Here is a 27,652-nt window from a genome sequence, read left to right as displayed (position 1 = left end):
TTCACCTTTTGTAACATGTTACACCCATAAATAGGATTACATGTTACGATCTGACCGGCCCCCTGATCACCTCTGTGACAGCTAGCTGGGGATCTTCTCCTTCCTGCTAGCTGTCACAATTTTAAAAAGACGTAGCTGTGTGGGGCTCCGCACGCCCGGCCGTGTCATTTATTCACAGCATTCTGTGAATGGGAAAATTACAAGTCCCTTCAGCCTTTGCAGCTGTCACAATTTCTAAAATATTAGTGCAGCGCTAAAAAAAGCATGTCATAAATTCCATAAACGCATGTGACTTAAACTCATATGTGAGTAAAATACTGAAAGTGCAATATTAATATAACTAGTTCCAGATTACATAAAATGCAATAAAATAAGTTCAGCATTCGTGAATTTAAAACGCCTCTCGTGCAAAGATATCAGCTGAAGAAATGCCTATGATTGGCATGTGAAGTTATCCGTGAAGAGTAACTGTGCAAAAGCTTGTAAAAGGAAATCCACCCCTGGTATGGATGTAAACTCACCAGACCATAAATTATAATGTGTATTGATTATAATACATTGCACATCTGCGGGAGCAGAGGTATACTAACAGCCACGCGGTCATCTGTCAGGGTGGGTGCCTGGTGGTCCTGGGGGGAATTAGCTCAGCCACAGGAGCCAGAAAGATGCTTATACTGTAGTGTTTTATTTAAGGTAAAAATAGCATGTAACATAAAAACATATCCACGTGGAGTAATAAAATACATGAATAAAGTACCAAAATGGCCGCCGCTCATCAGTTGCGGCGGCTAGAGGTCAGCAATAGGGCTCCACCTAACACGTTTCGTGTAATAACATGTTCTCAGGGGTACACCCATGTGTGTAACAAACTACATCACCAATCTTGTCTCCAAATATCACCCAAAGTGTACTCTCTGCTCTTCGCAACAACCTTCTGCTCTCTAGCTCCCTTATCTCCTCCTCCCATGCTCATCTCCAGAGCTTCCCCCATCCTCTGGAACGCTCTACCCCAATTTATCAGACTATCGCCTACTCTGCTCACTTTTAGGCGATCTCTGAAAACCTATCTCTTCAGGGAAGCCTATCCTGCCCTCAGCTAACAATGGAATCTTCTATTCCTCCTACCAGTCCATCCCCCACAGTTATTACCTTTTGTACCACTAGCCCCTCTCTCTTAGATTGTAAGCTCCAAGGAGCAGGGCTCTCCTTTCCCTCTTGTATTGAACTGTATAGTTGCTGTATTATCTCCCGTTATATTGTGAAGTGCTGAGCAAACTGTTGGCGCTATATAAATCCTGTATAATAATAATAATTGTTTATACAGGATGTACGAGCAAGCAGATATACTGACAGGCCAGAGGGAGATCTGCATTGCACCAGCGATCTGCTGATCGCTGGTGCAATGCTTTAGAGGCTCCACAAACAAAAATTAATAAATGCACATTTTTTTACCTGCAAAAATGTGCATTTATTATTTTTTGTTAAAAAATGAACTTATCCTTTAGTCTGTTGTTAGTAGTGAGTCTATGCTGATTACTTCAGTGCTACAGCAAGTGTTCTCTCCATGCAAAGAGCCTGGTACCCTGTAACTTTTCATAGCAGAGTACTAGAATTCATCAGGGATATTCTCTGAACAAATAGAGCCCGTTAGGATTGCAACCTAAAATGTAATTTAATTTACCCAATAAATGCATCCCTATTACTTTAGAACTTTTTTGCCGAGATGCTCATTTTCTTACTCTACTCATAGAGCAGCTGAAATCCAGGATCGTTAATGAACTTTGAGTAATGTGCCTCAGCAAGCATTTTGTAATTGTAAATGGAATTTCATGGCTTCCTTTGCTGTAAATCAAAATGTGTGTTTATAGGGCGCTTTTTAATCCAGGCTTAATACACAATTATTTTTTAATAATCACAGCCTTAGAACTGCAGCTGTGAGCTCACTAGTTTAAACAGCTGACTGAAGTAAGCCGTTTTATGTTGCTAATATTCCTGGGCATGTCAGGAGGGGGAGAGTTATTTTCCTCAGGTGTGTTTGAGTAAGTCTCCTAATTTCATTACTTTTAAAGGCAGCGTGAAAATAAAACATGTCATCTCCCTAGATATTGCAATGTTTGGTCAAATTGAAACGTTGTGTGATTACTTCCTACATTCTCTCACCACTTTATAACGGCACATACTTGATCAAACATGACCAAGTCTCTATTCTATGTAGAGAGTGTTCCTCAAGGCATTGCTGGCTCTTGCAGCAGCAGAGGCAGATGGATTAGCAACAATGGAAGCATGCTTTTAAAATAGTAACATGTGGCGCAGAATAAGAGTTTCATAATAAGCTATGGTGCGTACAATAAAGTGCTCATTATTTAAATGGCTATTCAATAATGGCTGAAATTAAAGCTGACCTACAGGCAGACTTAAAAAAAAAAAAACACCAATTAATGCAATACTTATTCTTGAAAAAAATACAATGAAGTGTAATTTGAAATGAAGCTTGTATAAGGGGCAACACGAGACAATCAATTGTGTCATATGCCTTTTGCATATGTTAAGAACAGGTATGCCCCCGAATCTTCATGGTCCTCACTGGCAGAATTATTTATTTTTTTTTGCTTTTTGTTTTATTTATACTTGCCGCATCCAAACTTCTCCAGGTTGGACTTTTTCCTCTTTGCCCCTTTGGGTGGGTGCTCCTTAATGTGATATCAGCACCATTCTATGCATAATTACACTGCGAATGGAGGGTGACATTGCAATACTTCCTCAGGGAGCAGGCCCATACTCCTTGCATTCACAGTATGCCATTCTGCTTGATTGATGTTCAGCATCATTTACCCCAGAAGGCTATGAGCATCTTGTGGTGGAAAAAGAAACTGCGGGAGACAGATCCATATTGGAGGTGAGTTTTGTAGCCTGAATAGTTTTTTTTTAAACACTGGTTGAGGTGCATTCTAAGAAAAGTAGCCTCATGTTTGGCTTTATTGCAAAAAAAGAAACACCAGGTCATCAACCCCACTGTACGGTCTGTACCATGTAAATCTCAGGATTGGCTAGACTGTAGTACAAACTATTTTGCAGGTAACACCGCTTCATTATATGTATCTCAGCTTGGTATTTAGTTGTATGTATGAAGTTCAGGTTTAAATATCACTACTGCATAAAATGGTGTAATTAGAGTCCTAGGATTTTGTGCATGTCTGATGATTTTTTTTCCCCCACAGCTTAGAATTTTTAGAACTTAGTAAAAAGTCAGCTAGGTAATATTGCAGGTACCGTTCAAGAGAGATATGTTCTCTTAAAATCCTGCTGCTTACTTCTAGTTGATAAATCATTGCTAAAATTCTTCCCTGCTTTATGATTTGAAAAGACATGGCAGGTGACATGTCATCTATCCACATCATGGACACTATCTATGTATTTTACCATTACTATGTAGTTTCCTCTGCATAGGTTCCTCCCAAAAAATACATGGAGGGAACTATTACTCCAAGGACACTTTTCTGGCAGTAAGGCCCTTTTACACGGCCTGCTCCTGATTCAAAATCCCTGCAGGCCATTTTAGGTAGCTTTACTGATGTGCAGGGGAGTCAGGTAGTTCTTAATAGTTTTACTTTACCAAATTGAAAAAGAATTCCATCCAGTTTGTAGATAATGAAACTGGTAATTTAGATAATGAAGACCAACTGTAAGTTGTCATATAGAGACAGAAAGAGTGTCTGTCTCTGTACACTGTGTATAGCAGTCAGCATGTTTGCTACCTCTATTTCCTCTTCACCCATCACTTGTTGTTAAGGATACTGTTGGCTGTGCAACCAGTGATGCTGACAGTGAGCGAAGCCTGATGGGGGATGCTGAGACACTAGTTGCCTATTGGGTCTGCTGTCTTCTTGTGATTGATAGGAGGCAGTGGGCAGATTCTATAACTAATAGAAGGCTGTCTATTGGCTATGGGATCCTCCCATTGCTTGCTGTCAGTGACAAGGGAAGAAGGCCTGATGGGGTTTTTAGTGTCTCTATCAGAGTCGATATCAGAGTCCAACCAGCTTTAAACTCTTTAGTGTTTCACTGCCTGTGACACCATTGGAGTGGTAGCAGTGAAATCAGCTGTGCTGAGGACAGAGTGTCTGTATGAATGCTCCAGCCTCCGTGTGCCCTCCATGTTCAATGTTTTTCTGAAATTCATTTACCTGTTTACAATAGGTACATGAATCTGTCACCTGCACCTACATTGGTCATATGAAGGCATGTGAGAGTGCTACAGAGTGTCATAGATGCTGTACAAATTTCCCAAGGGTAAGTGATTATAGGAAGAAGCACAGTGATGAGGTATATTAACATCCAAGAGGTTTATTAAATTCATGCCTCTTTTTAACTGGTTGCTTATAGGAATCACAGTATAATCTCATGATTCCAAACCCTTATAAATTTGCTAACCACAGTCACTGTTCTAGTACTAGTATGTCAGCTCCAGATAAAGTATATTTGTTCATTCATATTTTTTGTGATAGTCCAGTAGAGAATTATTCAAGTGTCATTCTATTAAAAAGTGATATTTTAAGTACAGTTGAAGGCTGGTGGGCTGAGTTCTTTCCATAGTTCTCGATTCCTGAGAGTTTTGGATGTTCTCACCCACTCTTCTGTGTTCCAGCATAATCTGTTGCATTTTCAAGTATCTTGATATATGGGTTCCCTGACTTTAACAAAGGGTAACATGTAATATTCAGTAGATGTAATGCTACAGAAAGTTGTAAGACTATATATCAACAGAATATGGTGAAAGACCGTAGGCATTGTGCAAGAGATAGAGACTGCAGATATGGCATAGAAGATGATCAGAGACTGTGAACATGTGCTATAGGAGTTGCTGAAGACTGGGGACTTGCTTCAGCAGAAAGTTAAAGAAGAACTTCAGAATGGGCTAATTTTTTTTCTCCCGAGCTTCCCTTCATTATACAAAGTAAATAAAAGCAGAAAGTTTTTTTTCTTGCTAATTGTAAATGGATGCTGTCACAGCCTCTTCTGGACCTGCAGATATGCCTGGCCGATGGGAGGAAGGATCAGTGAGGTGTCAGTCACATCCTGAAGGTCATTCAGCACACCTTAGAAAACTACATGGGTCTATCAATTCGATGATGATAGTGGTGGACAGATCAGATCATGGTCCTTTCACTACAATGAATGAACTTCACAATGGGCTGTTCAGAAGAAGACCTGGCTCTGTTTACTACACTGTAAATTAACTACACAGTGGGTGGGACAGACTAGGACTCAGGTCCTCCCTCTGTACTAATGAACAACACAGTGGGTGGGTCAGGCCAGGATCCAGGCCCTCAGTCTACACTGTGAATAAGCTGCACAGGGGTGTTACAAGACCAGTGGCATGGGAAGTAGCGGGAATAGCTGTCATTGGTCTCATAAAACAGAAGTAGAGGGGAATGACCCCTACTAGTGCAGGAGTAAAAATGTGATTGCTCAGTGGGTGGAACACTGCTTGGAGTTCAGCTTTACAGAATGGGGACACATTACATGAGACTGCCAGAGAATAATGCCATTATGTCTGTTTACAAATCAATGCTCCCAGATTTGTGCGCCTCACAGCCACATTTGTTATAAACCATGTGTTATTTCTCTCAGCAAGATCTATTGTAAATAGAGCAAAAGAAAAAACAAAACACATAGAAAAAAGTAAGAGAATGAAAATGAAATAGTGCAATCCTATGTAAAGAATATATTATTCTTTCACTGCCCTGAGTAAGCAATTAGCTAAGGAAAACATAGACTATTGTGTGCAAGGGCCCTAAGTGTCACAAAACTGCCAAAGGGCTGCAGGTTGGGCACCATGGTTGTAGAATTTATCATTTTAAAAAATCCAACAGGATATACAAACCAGGGGCGGACTGACCATTTGGAAACTCGGGCACTGCCCGAGGGCCTGGGGTCAGTAAGGGGCCCCATAAGATGCCACTGGTACCTTTTTCATAGGCTTTTTTGAGTTTGGGCAAGGTCACAGGGGCCCCATGATCCCCTATAGCCCGGGGGCCCCATGAGTTGTCAGTCCGCCCCTGATGCAAACTGGACAGTCTTGAAACACTGTCGGTATCAATTGTATTAAATAAAAATATGTAGCCTTCATATATGTTCCTTTTTGTGTGTTTTTAGATTAAAGAGCAAGAAAATCAGCTGACAAAATTGGAGGATGACGTTCGCCAACTGCAAGAAGAAAAAAACTCAAGCCAGAGTGATCTCTTACAGACACAAGCACAGATGAAAATTCTCAGCCTGAACCATTCCACTGCAGAAAAACAAATTAAACATTACATGATACAGGTATGTTTTGAAAGGGCATATAAATAATACAATCAAATCAATTACAGGAATTACATTTTGAAATAGATTTTTTCCACAGTTATTTGTAAATAAACTACTGAAAAAAAAAAAGATTTTCTTGATGAATTTACTGCAGCAAAGCAAGACAGAGACCTTTTACAATGACTGTTGATTTCAAATAAATTGTGAGATGCTCTAGTTTACTGAGAAGCACAACTAAGAACAGTTGACTTTTTTTTTTTTGTTTTATTTCTTGGACACATTTATGTATTTTTGAAATCCTTGGTGTCATTTTTGCATAGCTGCTTCACAAACTGGTATTATTGAGTACATATGGAAGTGTAGACTCCAATTTACAGAAACAGTCACAAAATTATAAAACCAGTACCAGTAGATGCAGGTCCACAAAGCAAAAACTTTGAACTTGGAAAAATTAAAACTGCTGACATGGGTGGAATAGTAGAATTAAATGAAATGCTATATTATATTATTAAAGAGGGATGACCCCTGTGCTCAAGAATCTGATTATCCATTGTTATTGTTACACTTGTAAATGCTTAGCTATGTGAGATTTAGATTTGCCTACTTGTTAAACTTTACTTGCACCTTTTTAGAGTCAAAATCCACCTAAGCCTGGTAGATGATTATAGTTATGCAAACTTCATGAGCCCACATACTTTCTTCCAGCAGCAGAAAGTTTAACAAATGTTGAATAACACCGCCCTGTAGTTGCTATGCAGCTCTGTTAGTTTATACTGTTGTGCACTCTCAGGAGCTGGAAGACAGCATGTGACATTAAGAGCGTGACATAACAGCAACTGTCAGACTTTGAAGGCTTATAACTCCCAAACTTAGGTTTTGGACTCATAGAAAGTAAGTAATGCTAAATATAGGATATTTTTAAAATAACCTTTATACTGTAGTTATAATGGCTCATGTACACTGCAGCTGATAAACTGACGTTCAGGAGCTTTCTTGTGTTTTTTTTCAGCAGCCCCTGAACTCTCCCTAATGTTTCCTATGTGTTCATTTACACATTGTAGTTTACAGGCAGTTGAGTGTACAGTTGTTTCTTTTTTGAACGCAGCAAAATTGCGTTCAGGAGTAGATTTTACCGGCGTTTCAAACGCCAGACACTTGTAAATGCGGTTAACCACGTTTATAAGTGTTTGCGTTTAGAAGCATTTTTTGACTGGTCCATATCCAGGGCACAATTCACTAAATGGTATCCTACCGCATCCGAGTATGCGGTAGGGTACCGTGTAGCATTTAAAAAAAAACAAAAAACATTTGAATCCACTAAAAAGGCTACTAAAATACCGCATGAGTTATTTTATCAAGTCATGCGGAATTTTAGTAGTGAAAAGCATGCATCGTTCCCACTGACAGCTGAATGTAAGAATTGCCGGCAATTAAAAACTAATTAAAAAACAGCGTGGGATCCCCCCTCCCATCCATACCAAGCCCTTCAGGTCTGGCATGGATTTTGAGGGGAAGCCTCACGCCAAAATTAACAAAAAAAAAAAAAACGCGTGCGGTTCCCCCCCAAAACCCATACCAGACCCTTATCCGAGCATGCGGCCCAGCAGGTCAGGAAAGGGGGGGCGAGAGAGCCCCCCCACCATACTAGGCCACATGCCCTCAACATGGGGAGGGTGCTTTGGGGTAGGGGGAGCTCCCCCACAAAGCACCTTGGGGACAAGGGCCTCTTCCCCACAACCCTGGGCTGTGGTTGTGGAGGTCTGCGGGGGAGCTCCCCCTACCCCAAAGTACCCCCCCATGCTGAGGGCATGGGGCCTGGTATGGTTCAGAATGGGGGGGCGCTTGCCCCCCCCTTTCCTGACCTGCCGGGCTGCATGCTCGGATAAGGGTCTACTATTGATTTTGGGGGAACCCCACGCCATTTTTTTTTATTTTGGCGTGGGGCTTCCCCTCAAAATCCATACCATACCCGAAGGGCTTGGTATGGATGGGAGGGGAGGACCCCATGCCGTTTTTTATTATTTTTTAATTGCCGTCAATTCTTTCTTTTACATTCAGCTGTCAGTGGGAACCCTGCTGACAGCTGAAACATTAATGCATGCTTTTCACTACTAAAATATAGCATGACTTGATAAAATAACTCTTGCGGTATTTTAGGAGCCTTTTATAGTAAATTTACTATTTTTCAGTGCATTCTTGAGGTTCTTGAGGTTATCTTTTAAAAACGCTTCTAAACGCAAATGTGCATAAACGTGGCTAAACTGCTGGTTCAAAGTGAGAAAAAGCAAAACACACTGTGGAAATGTATACTGTATACTGTGGAAATGTATACTGTTTTACTTGCCATTCTGTTCATCCAGAGGCATGCTGAAATGAGATATAGGGTTTGATGCTCTTGGGTATGAAATTTGCAAGATGTGTCTTAAAAAAAAGTTGGTATCCCTGTAAATGTTAAACTATAATAAATATAATACTATAATAAATTTATTATAAATAAATAAAATATATATGAGTCCAGTCCGGGTTCTCCAGGCCACTTTGGCAAAGTTGGTTTCCGGACCGGATTTTGCAGTCCACTGATGACCACCAGCAGGTGATATAAATGAAGCAGGAGCCATACCTGAGAGAGCTGTGGTTGAAAGAGTTTGCTTTGTACAAGAAAGGAAAAGGTTTGCACACCGGTTTTGTTCTGTTGGTGAGAGGGCGAAGCCCTTCACCTGTGAGATAGGAATCTCTTCTGTTTAGTTAGTGCCTGGATGCCAAGGATTTTTCTGTTCTGTTTTGTCTATGATGAATGCAACCTTTTAAATAAAACTGGCTACAAGTCAGATTCTTAAGAAAGACCTGCCATCTGGACTACCTTTTTACCAGGGAAGGTGATCCCCCACCTGAGCTAACCCCCACTATATATACATATAGTATTTTTTGATTGTCTTCAATTATAATCTCAAAAACACTGTGTGTGTATGTATGTGTGTGTGTGTGTGTTTATATTTATATATATATATATATATATATTTATATATATATATATATATATATATATATATATATATATATATATAAAATACACACACACACTGTTTTTGAGATAATTGAAGGCAAAAAAAATAATAATATATATCATATGTCATCTTAGTTCACATTTACTGTATCTGCATGATGAAACATACCGAGTACACTGGAACAGAAATGTTTATGAACTAAAATTTTTGATTACCCTTTTAAAAGAAAAAATGGTTACTCCATCATTGAAGAAGGATAAAACGCTGAGTTTTATTTAAACTTACCCTACAGAAAAAGGTTGCATACAGATTTATGCAAATGAAAAATGCTCTTTTATACTGCAGCAGCTGCAGTCACTGATGTCATTTCATTATAATGCAGTTGGATACATTTCCCTGGAAATGATTGCAGACGTATATTACACAAGGAATGATTATAAATACAGTTTGCTTTAAAAGTAATCTGTGTCTCAGCTTTATTAAACCTCCTCCCTTCCTGTAGGTTCACTGAGCAGTAGGTGAAATTGGCCTGGCTATTTGAATTGTTCACATAAGTAATTTAACGGAATGACAGAGCTTGCACGGTAATAAGACTTGTTTTAATCCTCTGGTTGTGGCTTGTGACACCATCCAACTGCACGTCGCTTCTGTTTGCCCCTGTGGGAAGGTTAGATGACTGGAGGATTACAGAACCTGTGCCTTTTATTATTTGTACAAGCTCTATTCCCTGATAAAAGGAAAGAAGAAAAATTGTATTCACACATTTGGTGAGGAACTCCTTACAAATGTGTCTTCATACGCAGGTCAGGCGTTGGCTCGTACTTCATGTGTGCCCCTGTCATCAGGATGGGGAAACTTTAGAGAATTGTTTAAAGATCGTGATCACAGCAAAAAGCCGCTCTGGGCTATAGAAAAGGCCTCAAAGTAGTGAGAGGTTGCTTTTGCTTTTTCCCACAATCACATAGTGATCTTTATATAATCTCAAATGTTAAAAAAAAGGTTTCTTGAAAGGTCTTCATCAAACTGCACATTTCTAATGTTCAAGGCTGAATTTTATGAGGAAACGATAGCGAAACTGCGGGAAGATTTGGAACAGTCAAAGAAACGATGCAGAAAAAGTACAAAAAGTCTGGAGTCTGCCGAGCAGAACATTTATGATTTAAACTTGGAAATGACTTTATTACAAGCAAATCACAAACAGACAGTTGAGCAGGTAACACTGTTGTCTTCATTTCTCTTTGGACTTTGTTGTCGTGTTTTGTTTGAATCCTGGACATCATTTTAAAAATGCCTTACATGTTAATCTTCCCGATCTTACCCTAGGATAGGAAGACAATAAACGACAATTATATTACAAGCTGTAGAAATGTGCTTTTCTTTACTTTCTATTTACATAAGCTAGATTATCCATTTTCATTTTTAGAGGTACGGTAGGTAGAAGAATGTTAATATAGGCCAGATTGTGTTTTTTTCGATCATGGTTTAATATTTGTAAATATATTTTTAATATCTTAGAGACTTTGTCAACCAAAAGAAACTGCTACTTGTATACAATGCAGTGACCTAGAGGTGCACACATCTGCACCAGCCTCCAAAAGCTTGCAATTATAGCCAAATACTGGGTCATTCTGAAAACAAAGCTCCCAGACTTTGGGTAGTGTTGGAGCTTGCTACTACCTCCCACACCCGTGCATTGGTATTGCCAGAATAAGTATATGTTCCCCCAGCTTTTCAATACTATATTATATATAAACAGGAGGTCAGTGCTGCCTGACATTTTTGTACCTGTAAAGAAAGCAGTACTTATTCCTGGTGCTTGTGCCTCCAAACTTCAATCACTAGTATAGATTTCCCAAGGTCCCCTGGGAAACGGACACTTCTGGGAGTTTCAGATGAGCTCCTGGTTTGGTCTAAACCCATGTACAGACCAAAATTTGCTTGTTTGGAGGTTCCACAAACAAAATAGGTGTTTGGCTGAGCCAAACTTCTGTCTGCAGTGTGAAGTGAAACCTTTGCACGCAACATCACTATTGCTGCTGAATTTTGACAGTTCCCTACTTAGTGCTCCTAAGTTCCCCACCTGGCTCATTCAGCTGTCAAATGGGAAATCCTGGTTGACAGGTAAATGTAAATAAGAAGGCAACAGCAGACTGTGTTAAAAAAAATACATATATATATATTGCGTAGAAATATTAAAGGAACACTTTTTAATCAGAGTATAGCATAAAATCAATGAAACTCCTGGGATATTGACCTGGTCAGTTAATTAGCAGAGGGGGTTTTTAATCAATTTCAGCTGCTTTAGTGTTAATGAAATTCACAACAGGTGCATTAGATGGGCAACAATGAGACGACCCCCAAAACAGAATGGGTTTTACAGGTGGAAGTCACTGACATTTTTCCCCCACTCATCTTTTCTGACTGTTTTTCACTAGTTTTGCATTTGGCTAGGGTCAGTGTCACTACTGGTAGTATAAGGCAATACCTGGACCCTACAGAGGTTGCACAGGCACTCCAACTCCTTCAGGTTGGCACATCAATATGTGCCATTGCCAGAAGGTTTGCTGTGCCTCCCAGCACAATCTTAAGAGCATGGAGGAGATTCCAGGAGACAGGCAGTTACTCTACGAGAGCTGGACAGGACCGTAGAAGGTCCTTAACCCATCAGCAGGAACAGTATCTGCTCCTTTGTGCAAGGAAGAACAGGATGACCACTGCTGGAGTCCTACAAAATGACCTCCAGCAGGCCACTGGTGTGAATGTCTCTGACCAAACAATCAGAAACAGACTTTATGAGGGGGGTCTGAGGGCCGGACATCCTCTAGTGGACTCTGGGCTCATTGCCCACCACCATAGAGCTCGATTGGCATTTGCCATTGAACACCGGAATTGGCAGATCAACATGACCATTTTAGTGGTGGGTCAGTGATGGTCTGGGGAGGAATATCCATGGAGGGACGCACAGACCTCTACAGGCTAGACAATGGCACCTTGACTGCCATTAGGTTTCAGGAAGAAATCCTTGGACCCATTGTCAGACCCTACGCTGCTGTGGTGGGTCCTGGGATCCGCCTCATGTGGTGAGAGTATGCAGGTAGCTCCTGGAGGAGGAGGAAGGAATTGATACCATTGAATGGTCCCCATGCTCGCCTGAACTAAATCCAATAGAACACCACTGGGATATCATGTTTCGGCCTATCCAATGGCTCTAGGTTGCACCTCAGACTGTCCAGGAGCTCAGTGATGTCTTGGTCCAGATATGGGAGGAAATACCCCAGGACACCATCCGTGGTCTCATTAGGAGCCTGCCCCGATGTTGTCAAGCATGTATACAAGCATGTGGGGGCCATGCAAACTACTGAGTACCATTTTGAGTTGTGCAATGAAATTTCAGCAAAATGGACTAGCCTGCTACATAATTTTTTCACTTTGATTTTCAGGATGTCTTTGAATTCAGTCTTCTGTAGGATAATAATTTTCATTTCTATCAGACGATGGGGCATCCTTACATTCCTAACACATTATCCAGTCCATATCAGTATAGATATGCAGCATGATATTTTTCCCCATTGAGATCTGATGTGTTTTCTTGTTCAAACATTTTATTGAGTTACAGGAGTGTAGAAAATACAGCAGGATGCAACAAACATTACAATATATGTAGCAAGAGAAAACGTGAGGCCCAGGGCCTTATAGCATCTGTATATTTATTGCAAACTTAATATAATAACCAGAAAAAAAGAAGGGGGGAAAAAAGAAGTGGGAAAGTGACAAAAAAGAAAAGGGGGAGAGGGGAGAAGGAAACAGGATATGTGACTTCCAGGACAGGGGATGGGATGTGGGACCAGACCAGTGCTCTGGAGCAACTTCCAGGGAGGGGAGGCATTAAGGAAGAAGCAACGATTCGTTGAAACCCTGAGGGAGGAAGTGATCGACCCAGGGAGACCAGATCGACAAAAATTTGGGAATTGTGTCTGTGATGGTAACTTCCACTTTGACGTGTATCATGGCCTGTGTCACCTTATTCCGAACCACCAGTATGTTAAGAGATGAGGATTTCCAAGATTTTGCTATAATTTGCTTTGCAGAGGTTGTGACCTGCAAGAGGAGCTTAAACTGGAATTTAGAAATCGAGGGGGGTTGGAAATTGAGCAAGGCGATGTCTGGAGTTGGCGCCAGTGGTTTTTGAAGAAGGGTAGATAGCATGTGGAAGATACCATCCCAGAAGGTGTGGGCTATTGGGCAGGATCACCAAATGTGAAGGTATGTGCCCATCATCGCACAGCCTCGGAAGCAATCAGGAGAGTATCCTGGTGAATATTTAGCGACCCTCGCCGGGACCAAATACCATCGGGATAAGACCTTGTAATTCGTCTCGACTTCTACCACATTCTGTGAAGAGGATTTTGTTGCTTGCGAAATGCGGTCCCAATCCTCGGAGCTCAGCTGGGAGCCCAGATCCTTCTCCCACTTGGTGACATATGAGAGGCGAGGGGAGGACTCAGAAGTCGAGAGTTGGGCATATAGAATAGAGATAAGGCCACGTCTGTGCAGATCATTCTTACAAGCGCTTTTGAAGGAGGTCATAGATCTAGCGGAAGAGATCTGATGTGTTTTCAAAGTGTTCCTTTAATTTTTTTGAGCAGTGTATATACACAGTAAATATAAATGTATGTGAATGCTGCCCGCTGAAAGATAAAAACCCATCGACAACCCAAGGGATTGGGTTTTCTGGGACCACTGGTCTAGAAAATCATCATTTATTTATTTATTTTAACATTTAGCTCTAATTTAAACCTTCAGTTGGGTTAGGATTTAGCACCCAAACTTCAGTAAAGTTCAGCAAACCCACCCCAAGCTGAACCCATGTATGTTCGTCTCATCATTATTCCCAACAGCTCTCACTGGTACCTCCCCCTTTTTGTTATCACTCTCTCCTGCAATAACATGAGATCAGAGGAGGGAACCAGTGTGAGCTGCGGGGGACCATGGATATCGACACTCCCAGAAGATCAGAGCAGAGATCTGCAATGCAGACACTTTTGAAAGGTGAGTAATTATTGTAAAATTCTACTGGTAAGCGGGATTTGAATAAAAAAAATCAGTTGGTTGCTTTAAAGGAGAAGTTCACCTTTGCAGGTAAGACAATGTGCATTTATTATTTTTTGTTTCTGGAGCCTCTAAAGCATTGGTCTCCTGCAGAGCTCTCAGTATATCTGCTTGCCTGTATGGGATGTACGGGCATGGAGATATATTGACAGAAAGTACAATGGACTACCACAGTGCTCCACAGCACCGTGGTAGTTCATTGAGAATTACAAGCCGATCGCCGAAAAAGCTGTTGGGACTTGTTCATTCGTTCACAGAATACTGTGAATGAATGATGTGGCCAGGCAGGTGGGTGTTTTTTTTAAATTGTGACAGCTAGCAGGGAGGAGAAGATCCCCTGCTAGGTGTCTCAACGGGGAGCGGGGGCCGGCACGTTTGTAACATGTTACACCCTGAATATGGGTGTACCGTGACATGTTGCGAAAGCTGAACTTATCCTTACAACAAAAATAAGTATAGGTATATTGTCAGTGCAGAATGCATAAGCAGGCAGTGTTAAGCACATATAATATGTTTAGTGGTCAGAACACTAGACATAGAAAGTGTAAGACAATGCAGGCCAGTTGGTCATACATTTACACAACACGTTTAAACCTGAGACCCCTTCATGTTACGTAGTTTACCAGTTGAATATGTTCCCCTTTCAGTACCTATTTTGGTGCACCTGTCCCTATAGTTGTCAAGTGAATGAGAGCAACTTTACATTTTTCCAAACTGAATAAAAAAATCATGACTGGGTTACTTTAAAGGATAAGTTCCTTTTTAAAGGATAAGTTTACAATATAAAATATATTGTAAATGTATTTATGAAAGAGAAAAACAAATCCATCAAAAATGTTAGTGCTAAGCTGCACAAGCAATTTTAATTACTTGCATTGACAGATCTGGGCACTTGCTGGCAATCACCTAATTTGCAACACCTTGTAGTCCATGCTCTGCTAATTAGGTGAGTGTATGTGAGTAATGAGTGATTATAGTTTACCCCTTGAAAAAGACTTAATCAAAATATAAATAATCTTAAAAGCTGAATTCCAGGGGGCCGCTCGCTCAGCACAGCCACCATTTAGAAAATGATTTGCATTCTCTCAGTGAAAGCAAAGTTTTCTCTGATTGGACAAAGTCAATGAGGTAGAGATCATGACATCACCACCTTTCCAATCACATGGCATGGCAACCAGAAGACAGAGAGGATTACTATAGTAGCTGTAACTATTACAGGTATTCTCGGTCAGTTATGGCATATTCATACTTACATCCAAGCTGGATCATTGTAACCATGCAACAAAATCCTTACCTGGAATATGTGGTTTGTTTGCAACACCTTTTATTAGCAAATGAATAACGAAATAACTTCCTTGCAGTATAGTAGCTACCCTTTGTCACAATTTGCTATTAGCGCTCTTGTTTGTCATTCTGATACACACCACAGCTGCCATAAAGATCCTCTGCATATATAGTCCTTTCTGAGATTTAACATTTATTTACTGCTAGGCTGGCCTCTATGTAACAGTCTTTGGGTTTAGTCATTGACCCCTTGAGCACTGAGCACTAATTTCAATAGCAAAACATGTTTACAGGTTTCTAGTACAACTCACAATGTATCTCTACTCCTTTATACTGATTTAAGCTGGGTACACATGGTCCGAATATCAGCCAGTTCAGCAGGAACCAGCTCAGATTTGGATCATGTGTACAGCTGTCCTTCTGACAGAAGTCGGTTTAAGGACCAACTTTTGTAGATGGGATATGCTGGAAAACCAGCATCCAATTAGTTCTCACAGCCAGTGGCCAAAGTACCCTTGTCAGAACACAAAGACACAGCGGGAGAGATTGCTGTACTAACATCGCTTAGTTAGTACTCCAATCTATCAGGTTTTTTTTGTTCAGCCTGCTGGGTTGAATGTAAAAAAAAAAAACTTAATGTGCGTACCAGGCTTTACAGTGCAGCCTATGTAAAGTCCTAACTGTTGAAACAGCCAGTTTGGAAAATGTAAAGTTGCTCTCATTCACTTGACAACTATAGGCACAGGTGCACCAAAATAGGTACTGAAAGGACAACATATCCAACATGAGATTGAGATTATCTACAGAAAAAAAGGGAATATTGATTTAGCTGCAAATTCCTTATTTTACATTCTTTAACTTATATGTAGGGTAATGTACAGGCAACCTTTGGGTGATGGGACACTGGCAAAAACTTTGCTGGGGCTGCATTGAAGTCAGTGGGAGGCAGTGTGTAAAGCCAGGACCCAATTTCTAGTCTCCATGGCGACTTGGCACCTGGGATTTGTAAAGCCCTGCAGTATAGCAGCATATCAGGTATAGTATAGTATCTGTTTAGCAAGTAAGATGTGGACCTAGAAATGGAGGCTTTATGCTTGTCTCCATATCAGTCATCAGCCCTGGCCCTCAACATGTATGTGAGAAACACACACACACCTTGTTTCTTATCCACTTGATAATAATGGCGATCATTGTAATTTTTTATGTCACATGGTATTTGCTCAGCATTTTTTTTCAAATACATTTTTTTTTTTTTTAAATACACTTTAGTGAATTAAAAACAACACAATATATACCCCAATGTTTTGTAAAATATGAAAGAGGATGTTATGGCGAGTAAATAGATCCCTAACATGTCACACTTTAAAATTGCGCATGCTTGTGGAATGGTGACAATCTATGGTACTTAAAGATCCCCATAGGAGATGCTTTAAAAATTTTTACAGGTTACCTGTTTAGAGTTACAGAAGAGGTCTAGTACTATAATTATTGCTCTTGCTCTAACGTTCGTGTTTTTCTTTTTAATGTTAATATTTTTTTTTACACTGTCCCTTTTATTCCTATTACAAGGAATGTAAACATCCCTTGTAATAGAAATATGCATGACAGGTCCTCTTTAACCACTTCCCGTCCGGCCGTTGTATATAAACGGCCGGACGGTGGCACTGCAGGGTCGGGTGGCCGTCTATAAACGGCCTCCCCGCACCCTGCTTGTGCGCGCTCCCTGGGAGCGCGCAGCACCGCGATCCGGTGCCCGCTGTGTCCTCCGGACACAGTGAAACACCGATCGTCGGACGAGACCTCTGTACGAGGTCCCGATCATGTGATCACTGATTGGCCAATCAGTGATCACATGCAAAGTAGTAAGCAAGATGTCACTTGTGACATCATTGCTTACTACGTGTGAAATCTGTGAATGATCACAGAGGTCACATGGTACAAGGCTATTCACAAAAGCCTTGTACCATGTGACAAGCTGTGACCAATCACAGCTCACTCAGTACTTATCAATGAGTGCAAGAATGCACACAGAGAGAAAGAGAAATGATTGCTTTTACATCCTATATGGGTGTAAAAGCAATCAGTGTAAAAGAAAAAAAAAAAATCTTCATCACCCCCCACAAGTAGTACAGTGTCACCATGTGACACTGTACTGCTAGGGTGACAGTATGTAAAAAAAAAAATAAAAATAAAAAATATAAAAAAATAAAATAAAAATGTAAAAAAAAATGTTTAAAAATGATAATTTTTGCTTATAAACTAATTTGGATTTTTTTTTTTACTAAAAAGATAACGGAATACATTTTGGCTAAGATTTATGATGAAATATTATTTATTTGCAAAATTTCATAAAAAAAACCACTTTTTTTCAAAATTTTTGGACATTTCATTTACATAGCAAAAAAAATACAAATCCCAGTGGTGAATAAATACCACCAAAATAAAGCTTTATCTGTTTAAAAAAAATGGTAAAAAATTCATTTGGGTACAGTGTTGCATGACCGCGCAATTGTCATTCAAAGTGTGATAGCGCTAAAAGCTGAAAATTGCCCTGGTCAGGAAGGGGGTAAAAGTGTCCGGTCTGGAAGTGGTTAAGGAGAGATTTGGGGTCACAATGACCCCAAATCTCTCCTTTACCTTTTAAGGCAAAAGAGCAAAAAATGTGTGCTTTAAAAAAGAAAAAAAATTGTTTACATCCACCGCCGACTGGAAGTGATGTCATTGCGTCACTTCAGTTCCTCATCATGATAGAGGCAGTCAGAGACCATAGAGTCTCTCATCGCTTCCATCTTCAGTCGGCCATACTGTCCCCTCGAGCGGCGGGAGGGGACGTTCCCGAGAAGCAATCCGACGGTGCGATCAGATGCTACTGAAAGCGATACAGTAACTGAAGAGCCGCTAGGTCTGCTTTCAATAGAAAGCCAGCCATTGGCTGAAAAAAAATTACTGGAGTTATGGCAGATTTCTTCAGCCATAACCCCGGCAAACCACTTGTGTGCCCAGTAGGTGGGAGAGCAAAGTGCAGTGTTCCTGGGTCCAGCACTTCAGGAGGAGACCTCTGTGCAGGGGCTCTGCCCCTGATGCTGGATCTTAGAGGAAGTCTTCAGGAAGACACCAAGGTCTCAGCTAGCCTCCTAGGGTCTATTTGCAAATCTGCATTAAGGATTCAAGTCAGGTCTGGAGAAGCTTACTGGAGAGTGCTAGGAGGAAGTTCTCCTATGGTGGTGTGAGGCTGCATCTCCCTCACTAGAAAGAGACTGGTGAATAGTGGCAAGAGGCAACCGATTATCCTGTGGCTATGTGAGCAGATGACTCCAGTACTTCCACCTGTACAGTGAGGCCTTTTAGATTTGTATGAAGTCACACTACAAGACTGAAGATGCTCAGGAGGCAAAAGATTTCAAGAAATCCTCTGCATGGTGGGTTTTCCTACTGTGGAAACATCAATTTACTATGCATAGAACTACATTGTTTAGTTTTAACTCCCAAATGTTATACCCAAATGTAATATTTTGATTAGCCATGGAACATGGTGAGCTGACAATCCTTCTAGCTTTTTTTTTTTATGGAGACTTCGGTGACATAAAAAATAAACCACATTTAATAAATTTAATACATTGTTGGTGAAAATATGCAGTTCAGTCCCTATTTTTACTGGCGGTTATTTGTCGGATGTACAGCATAGATACAGCTAAAAAAAAGTGATCAGGATTTACAAAGAATATTGCTGCAATCTAAATGTAGAGAAATGTATACTTTGTTACAGTAGGGCAGTGGAGAGCAGTATTTGCTTAGGTTTGAGAATTGACACCAATTTAACAAGATACAGTAGAATGATTTTTAATACTTTTAATCTGCAGCATGTGCAGTATATAGACATGACCATAATGGGCCACGCTATCTTGCTCCAGCTGAGAAAGACAATCCTTTTGTCCTTGAGACCAAATCTGAACACCTATGAACTGTATTGAAGAGCCATATGATAGCTTTTATTCTACAAATCTAAGATCTTTTGAGATTTTTATTTTAGCTCAGAAAACATGGGATAGGTTATTGCAGTAATGTACTAAGGGGGTTTTATTAAACTAGAGGAAAACTATTTTTAAATCTGTACGCCAGACAGATATACAGTAAACGGCCACCCCTTAATCCAGTTATGTATTTTGTTTAACACCTATTTTAATTGCAGTGAGTACAAGTTCTTGAATCCGTAATTATATTGGCTTTTTTTTTTGGTCCTGTGCACTGCAGGACTCCAAACATTGCTTAGTGCTATCTGCCTTGCCCTAGTCCCTTGCTGATGGAAAACAGAGTACAAAAAGTGATGAATTCATCAATGTATTGATATTCCTCTATTAACGAGGCTGGTGGTGGGTAGTCGACCAAAATATATTGTTTGATTGCAGGGGAGAAAAGTGATGGTACTGACCAGGCTTTACTGCCTGGCCTGAATTACAAGGCTGATAACATTAAATTACAAGACTTATACAGCTCTAAAAACCATCTCTTGGCAAACTGGAATGTGAGGGCGCAGTCAGCATTAAATGTCTTTAATAGTGGAGTAATAGAAAACAACTACGCTCCAAATGGGATTAAAGTACAGTATCACCCCTCAAATTCTAAGGTATACAGAAATGTGACATTTTAGCGCAGACCTTCCTTTTTCATCTGTATTTCCTTGGCATGTGTAGCTTTAAAGTATAGCTAAAAGCAAAACGTTTTTTTTTAGTTTTGGATGGAGTGGAGAGGGGTTAGAACACCTGTCAGGTTCTTATTGTTATCCGTGCCCCCATTAGGGAGATTCATCCTCTTTTTGTCTGGTTTACCTTTATCATTTAAAGGGAAGGTAAAAAAAAATCCTACATTTTTGGGTTGATACCAGAACAACAATACAGGGGAAATCTTCCAGTGGGGGGGGGGGCGCTAGTTCTAGTGACACCCCAGGATTCCCTCACTTTGGAGGGATTTCCTCTAGCTTTCTGTTTTGTCTATGAGACAGAGTGAAAGTAAATCTCCCAAATGGTACTCAAATGGCACAAAAGCTGACAGGGGTTATACCTCCCTTATTCTATCCAAAATGAAAAAAGTTTTGCCTTTAGTTCCACGTTAAGCAATCGGTGTATTATAGGTAAAGAAATCTAAGGTAGGATGTGTCAGACGTATTGCCTTGCAAATATACATAAACCCTTCAGACTAAATTTAGCAACCTCAGCATGCTTCAGTTAATGTGGCAATAATTCTATGGCTAAATTGAAAACCTTATTTTGTAAAGAAAATATTTTTTAAAGACATTTAAGGTTTTTATTTGGTATACTGTTGTAATTGAAAAAAAACTGTTATGTTTTGTTTTTTTGGCTGACAAATGCATAAAATATATACAGTTGTGTCCAAAATTATTCAACCCCCAATGCTGTAAAGGGGTTTAGGGACTATAGTGTACATTTGGAATTGTATTCAGAATCAAATCCTACAAGGACGTTGTAACTACCCAAATGCAACTAAAATGACATCAATTGTTTATGTAATACAGTAGTAAATGGTTCTTATGTGGTTTCTTCATTGCCACAATTATTCAACCCCTTAAAGACTACCACTCTGAAGAACAGAGGTTCATACAGGTGCTTTCCATCAGGTATTGAAAACACCTGTGGATGTCACCGAGCAGCAATCAAGCATAATAAGCACCAATTAGGCAGCTTTAAAATGACTGTGATACTCAGCTCCTTCTAGACATTTACTGGTGTGGTTACAAACATGGTGAAGGCAAGAGAATGGTCCAGGAAGACAAGAGAAGAGGTGATTTCTCTTCACAGGAAGGGCAATGGCTATAAGAAGATTGCAAAGATGTTAAACATACCAAGAGACACCTTAGGAAGCATCATTCGCAAATTCAAGGCAAAGGGCACTGTTGAAACGCTACCTGGTCGTGGCAGAAAGAAGATGCTGACTTCGACTGCTGTGCGCTACCTGAAGCGTAGAGTGGAGAGAAGTCCCCGTGTGACTGCTGAGGAACTGAGAAAAGATTTGTCAGATGTGGGTACAGAAGTTTCAGCCCAGACAATAAGACGCACACTGCGTAATGAAGGCCTCCGTGCCAGAACTCCCAGGCGTACCCCCTTGCTGTCTCCAAAGAATAAGAAGAGTCGACTGCAGTATGCCAAAAGCCATGTGGACAAACCACAAAAGTTGTGGGATAGTGTTCTGTGGACTGATGAAACAAAATTAGAACTGTTTGGGCCCATGGATCAACGCTATGTTTGGAGGAGGAAGAACAAGGCCTATGATGAAAAGAACACCTTGCCTACTGTGAAGCATGGTGGAGGGTCAATCATGCTTTGGGGCTGTTTTGCTTCTGCAGGTACAGGGAAGCTTCAGCGTGTGCAAGGTACCATGAATTCTCTTCAGTACCAGGAGATATTGGATGGAAACGTGATGCAGTCCGTCACACACCTGAGGCTTGGGAGACGTTGGACCTTTCAACAGGACAATGATCCCAAGCATACCTCCAAGTCCACTAGAGCATGGTTGCAGAGGAAAGGCTGGAACATTTTGGAGTGGCCATCGCAGTCACCAGACTTAAATCCGATTGAGAACCTCTGGTGGGACTTAAAGAAAGCAGTTGCAGTGCGCAAGCCTAAGAATGTGACTGAACTGGAGGCCTTTGCCCATGAAGAATGGGCGAAGATACCCGTAGATCGCTGCAAGACACTTGTGTCAAGCTATGCTTCACGTTTAAAAGCTGTTATAACTGTAAAAGGATGCTGTACTAAGTACTAAGATTGAATGTCACTTGGGGGTTGAATAAAACTGATAATGCTGTGAGCACAGAAAAGACATTTGTGGTTATTTCATTATAACTGTTATGTTATATTTGTCTGACCTACAAGTGCCTCTTTAATGTAAATGTAAGCAAGATGACTGAATGATCAAAAGCAATGTCAAACTGGCCAAAACACTCAATTTCAGTGGGGGTTGAATAATTTTGGACACAACTGTAAAAAAGAAAAACACTGTTTTTACTATTGTTCAAAGGTTTTTGTCACCCTAATTCCGGAAGTATTTAGAAAGCCTAAACAAGGACCTTCATAGCAGGAACAATGGACATTCTTTAATGAAAGCTTCAGATTTCAAGAGATTGAAAACAACTTTTGAAATACATTTGCATATGTAAACATGTATGAGATTTGTACTGTGTGACCTGTGGGCAGTGCTACACCCAGGGGCGCCTCTGATCCTATTGTAAGGTGTGTCTACTAGCTAAAGATATGTCATTGAGGTCTACCCCAGGCTGATTTACAAAGAATGATTATAGATGTTATACATGGATCCAATAACACTGTATGTTTGACTTTTAGTTAAATGAAAAAAACAAAGGGAACTCTGCGATCACCTCTGAAGTCAACAGCCTTCGTCATCAGAATAAGAAAATAACGGAGGAACTTTCCAGGTTAAAACTCAAGCTGGAACAGGCCAGTGTTGATACAAAGAAGCTTCAGCATATAACCCAAAGTACCAAGGAGGAGGTAACTCAGATTTTAAACATATGGTTACAATCTCTGCATCTCAGATTCTTTAAAGTTCTTTAAAGCACTCTCTCTGTATAGTTCAAAAAAGTAGGTTTTTCTACCCATACCGCTATGTGCTCCTCCATCTGTTATCTAATTAATAGAGAAAAGCATTGTGGGATAGTTTGTGAGTATGAGGACAGTGCCTCTTGACTGAAATGATTAAGATTAAATTTCCCTCCTGCTGCGTCAAATGCTTTTTTTTTTTTTTTTTTCCTGAGAGTTGCAGTGCTTGGTCTTAAAAGGGATGTTCTGAGGGGGCATCAAGTTTCTACACTGCCCTTTCAACTGATATAAAGGCCTTAATGATCTGTAATTATAACTGTTTCATAAAGTGAAAACACTTTTCTTTTAACTTGTGACCTGCTGTGATTTCAGATCATACTGTTTTTTTGTGCGGAATCATGACTTAATAAGTAAAGTTTTCAGACCTCAAATAATGGTAATATTATAATGGAAGACAGAGAGGCACAGTTAATCACATGAAAAATGAGAAGTGACTTGTGGTAATTTCTTAAAATGTACCTTCTGCACGTCTTTTTCATCCATAACCAAAGCATGTTAGTAATTACCGTGCAAAGAGTCCTTTCCTGGGTTAATTTTGTGCAGCGCTACTTAGAAAAGAAATTGCCAGTTTACCATATGGCACCCATGGTGTCTGTCTGACCCTGTCTTTGGTTTCTCCAATTTCTGGTATGGAAATGAGATAGTTGTTTTAATAGAGTTACTATAGAGGTATTTATATTTTTATACTCTTGCAGTGCAAACAGTCTAAATAGTTGTCGGTAACTGTTCTGAACTCTGTTTTTTACATTTTAGTTTTTGATCTATATGTGCAATTTAAAAGCGTATTAAACCCTCAGTGTTTTTACACATTTATCGCAATAAAATAAACATTCCCCAGTGCATTGTTTGTTAAAATTCCATCGTTTTGCAGTTTACAACTTTCAGTGCTGCTGCCCTGAACATCCAGTTTTCACAGGAAAGAGTTAAAAGTGAGCAATGCAGTCCCAAGCCAGTCTGTTAATTAGAGAAGGAAAAGGACAGATGGAGAAAGGAGGAGCAGGGAAGTGCCTTGCCACCCTATGGTATGGGGCTGTAAGTATCTATTAACTACTTTCCTGCCCCCCCTATAGCAGATGTACTGCTACAGGGTGGCTGTGCTGTGCAAAATCACATAAATATATGTGAGTTTGCATTTCCGGGTAGGGGGCGTGCACGTGATGCCCTCTGCGCGCTGTCTGGCTTCTGAGGATGTCAATCACCAGGTCCCAGATGGCTATTTCCGGCTGGAGCTCGCTGATCATTGGCGAAGCTAAAGGAAGAGATCTGCGTGTAAACAACACAAGTCTCTCCTGTCAGCATGGACATGCTGCTTTCTATCTCTCTGTGCAGCAGATCTCCTTAGTAAAACACAACACAGTACACAATCTAATCACTCCCTAACATACAGTTAACCCTTTGAGCTCCGCAGATATTAACCCCTTCCTGCCCAGTGTCATTAGTACAGTGTCAGTGTTTTTTTAAACACTGATCACTGTATTAGTGTAAGTGTCAGTTAGTCAGTTCCCACCCAGTGTCACTATAAGTCACTGATTCCCGCCATTACTAGTATTAAAAATAAATAAAAATTCCAGTATATACCACCATTTGTAGATGTTATTTTCATGTAAACCAATTAATATACACTTGTTGGGATTTTTTTTAGCAAATACATGTAGCAGAATCTATTTTGGCCTACATTTATGAAGAAATTTAATTTTTTTAATTTTTATTATTGGATATGTTTTATAGCAAAAAGTCAAAAATATTGTTTATTTTTTCAAAATTTTCAGTTTTTTTTTGTTCATAGTTGAAAAAATAAAAAACGCAGAGGTGATCAAATACCACCGAAAGCAAGCTCTATTTGTGGGGAAAAAACTACATTCAAAATTACATTTCATTTAAGTACAGCATTGCATGACCACGCAATTGTCAGTTAAACTAACACAGCGCTGTATCGCAAACAATGGCCTGGTCAAGAAAGGGGGTAAATCTTCTGGAGGGCAAGTGGTTAATGCACACAATATAGTGAGACACAACACTAGTCCCTGCATGCAAGGGTGACTCCATAGGATGCTGCAAGAAAATATAGCCACCCTAAAACAGGAAACCTGGGGCATTAGTCATGGTACCAGCTTAAACTGGAACATAGGCAAGTATTAAAAGACATATAACAAAGAAAACCACCAAGCTTTAAATGTACCAAGTCATAATAACATTATGTAAAATAATGTATCTATATTCATATCATTATAAATATTGGAAGTCAAACACCCGGTAAATTCTGTTCCACATACATATAACCTTCATGTACATCAATCCACTCCAGATACACCAATGTTCATATTTAACCATTTCAATACCATGCAATTTTACACCTTCCTGCCCAGGCCAGTTTTCACGTTTCAGCGCTCTCACACTTTGAATGACAATTACGCGGTCATACAACATTGTACCCAAACTAAAATTTTATCATTTTCTTCACACAACTAGAGCTTTCTTTTGGTGGTATTTAATCAGCGCTGGGGTTTTTATTTTTTGCTAAATTAACAAAAAAAGGCCAAACATTTTGAAAAAAAACACATTTTTCTTTGTTTCTGTTATAAAAGTTTACAAATAAATAATTGTTCTTCATAAATTTAGGCCGAGATGTATTCTACTACATGTCTTTGGTGAAAATAACCCAAATTAGGATGTATTTTTTAGTTTGTAGGAAAGTTATAGAGTTCACAAACTATGGTATAGATCTGAATATTGATTAATCCTGAAGTACTGACGGCCAATCTAATTTCTTGAGGTCCAAGAATGTCAGAACAGTACAGATATCCCCCAAATGACCCCTTTTTGCAGAGTAGACAGTCAGACGTACTTCATAAGAGGAATGGCGAGTTTTTTGAAGTTGTATTTTTTTTGTCATAATTTTTCGGAAAATGAAAAAATTAAAAAAATTATTTTCACAATTTTTTTTTTTACATACTGTCACCAGTGCAGTACAGCATCATCATATAACTGGCATGGCGGTGAACAGGGACACTGACTGGTGACAGTATGAAAAAAAAATATATATATATATATATTTTTTATTTTTTTTTATTTTTTTTATTATTTTTAATTTTTTATTACATTTTTGTTATTTTTTTTAAGATTTTTTTTTCATATTTTACTATGACCAAAGTAGTACAATGTTACCATAGTAACATTGTACTACTTTGGGGAAATGATCAGTATTTTTTTTATTTATTTTTTTTTTACACAATTTGCTTATAGCAAAGAATTACTTTGCTATAAGCAAGCATTTACCAGAATGAAATCGATTCATTCAGTTTTTTTTTTTTTGTGCTTAGCTGTGATTTGGTCACAGCTAATCACATGACATGTGCATGTGACCTGCTGTGACCATTCACAGCTAGGCACTAGTATACAATGGATGGCATGAATGAAGCCATCCATTGTATACAACTGTCATGTGACCTGCTGTGATTGGTCACAGCAGGTCACATGGTACCAGCAACGGGAGCCGGTACTCGGATCTGTCATCGGCCGTGTCCGAGGTACACGGCTGGTGACAGATCGCGCTGCTGCGCCGCTCTGCAGTTGCGCGAACTGAGCATGTGCGGGAGCACGCCAAATGGCGTGCACCCAGAATGCAGAAGCACTTTTGCCGCCACCAAATGGCCATTGGCCGGGCGGCAAATGGTTAAAATGTATGTAAACCCTCACTTTGTACCCATTCAGTTTAAAATAGAAATGAAAGGCAAAATTTTTGTGTATACATAAAAAAGCATTATAAACACATTTCCCCCTTATTTCTAAGTGCCCACATACCCTCTGTCCTCAGCTGCATAAGAGCTGGGGTAGGAGAAACATCAGAACACTGATCTTCCCAGTGATAGGCTGTGCAGGGGGGACATGTCAGGACAAGTCTGATCATTGGAGGAGAGCAGGCTGAGTTCCCAGCATAGCTAGAGAACACACCACACTGTGCTCTCATGCCTAGTTTAGTCAGTTTTTAATAGGAAAGCAAAGGAACTGACAGGAACACCAGGGATTGCACACAAAGGAATCGATACAAAGAGAACAGGATACTTTTTCATACATACATAGTACAGCAGACACATATCAAGAAAATGAAATGTTGGGTTTACATTAACTATATTTGTTTGATTCACAGTACATCATTCCATTATTTGGTTCAGGTAAATATCAACACATTCAACACGTTTCTCAGGTCAGTGCCCACTTTTTCAGGAGTAATTGGGGGACAGCAATCTGCAATGTAGCATTAAAAATAGAATACAATTATGTATAGTGGTCAAATGACCTACCCCCTGAAAACAATAA

The 27,652-nt window shown here is 39.9% G+C and overlaps 1 protein-coding gene across 1 annotated transcript in view; it reads left to right on the top strand.

Moving 5' to 3' along the window:
* Window positions 1-27,652, top strand: part of LOC149437173 (uncharacterized) — a 510,919-nt gene that overhangs the window by 221,111 nt on the left and 262,156 nt on the right. Inside the window, exons 15-17 of the mRNA XM_089661020.1 lie at window positions 6,157-6,324; window positions 10,357-10,524; window positions 23,060-23,227. Of these exons, the coding sequence (XP_089517146.1) occupies window positions 6,157-6,324; window positions 10,357-10,524; window positions 23,060-23,227 (504 nt within the window). The remainder of the gene's footprint in view (window positions 1-6,156; window positions 6,325-10,356; window positions 10,525-23,059; window positions 23,228-27,652) is intronic.

The sequence above is a fragment of the Staurois parvus genome, unplaced genomic scaffold, assembly GCF_062004578.1.
Source record: "Staurois parvus isolate SC_StPar_1 unplaced genomic scaffold, SC_StPar_1.0 ptg001302l, whole genome shotgun sequence".
Taxonomy (NCBI): domain Eukaryota; kingdom Metazoa; phylum Chordata; class Amphibia; order Anura; family Ranidae; genus Staurois; species Staurois parvus.
Note: the sequence above shows the minus strand (reverse complement) of the source record. Positions and strands in the feature narration are given on the sequence as shown.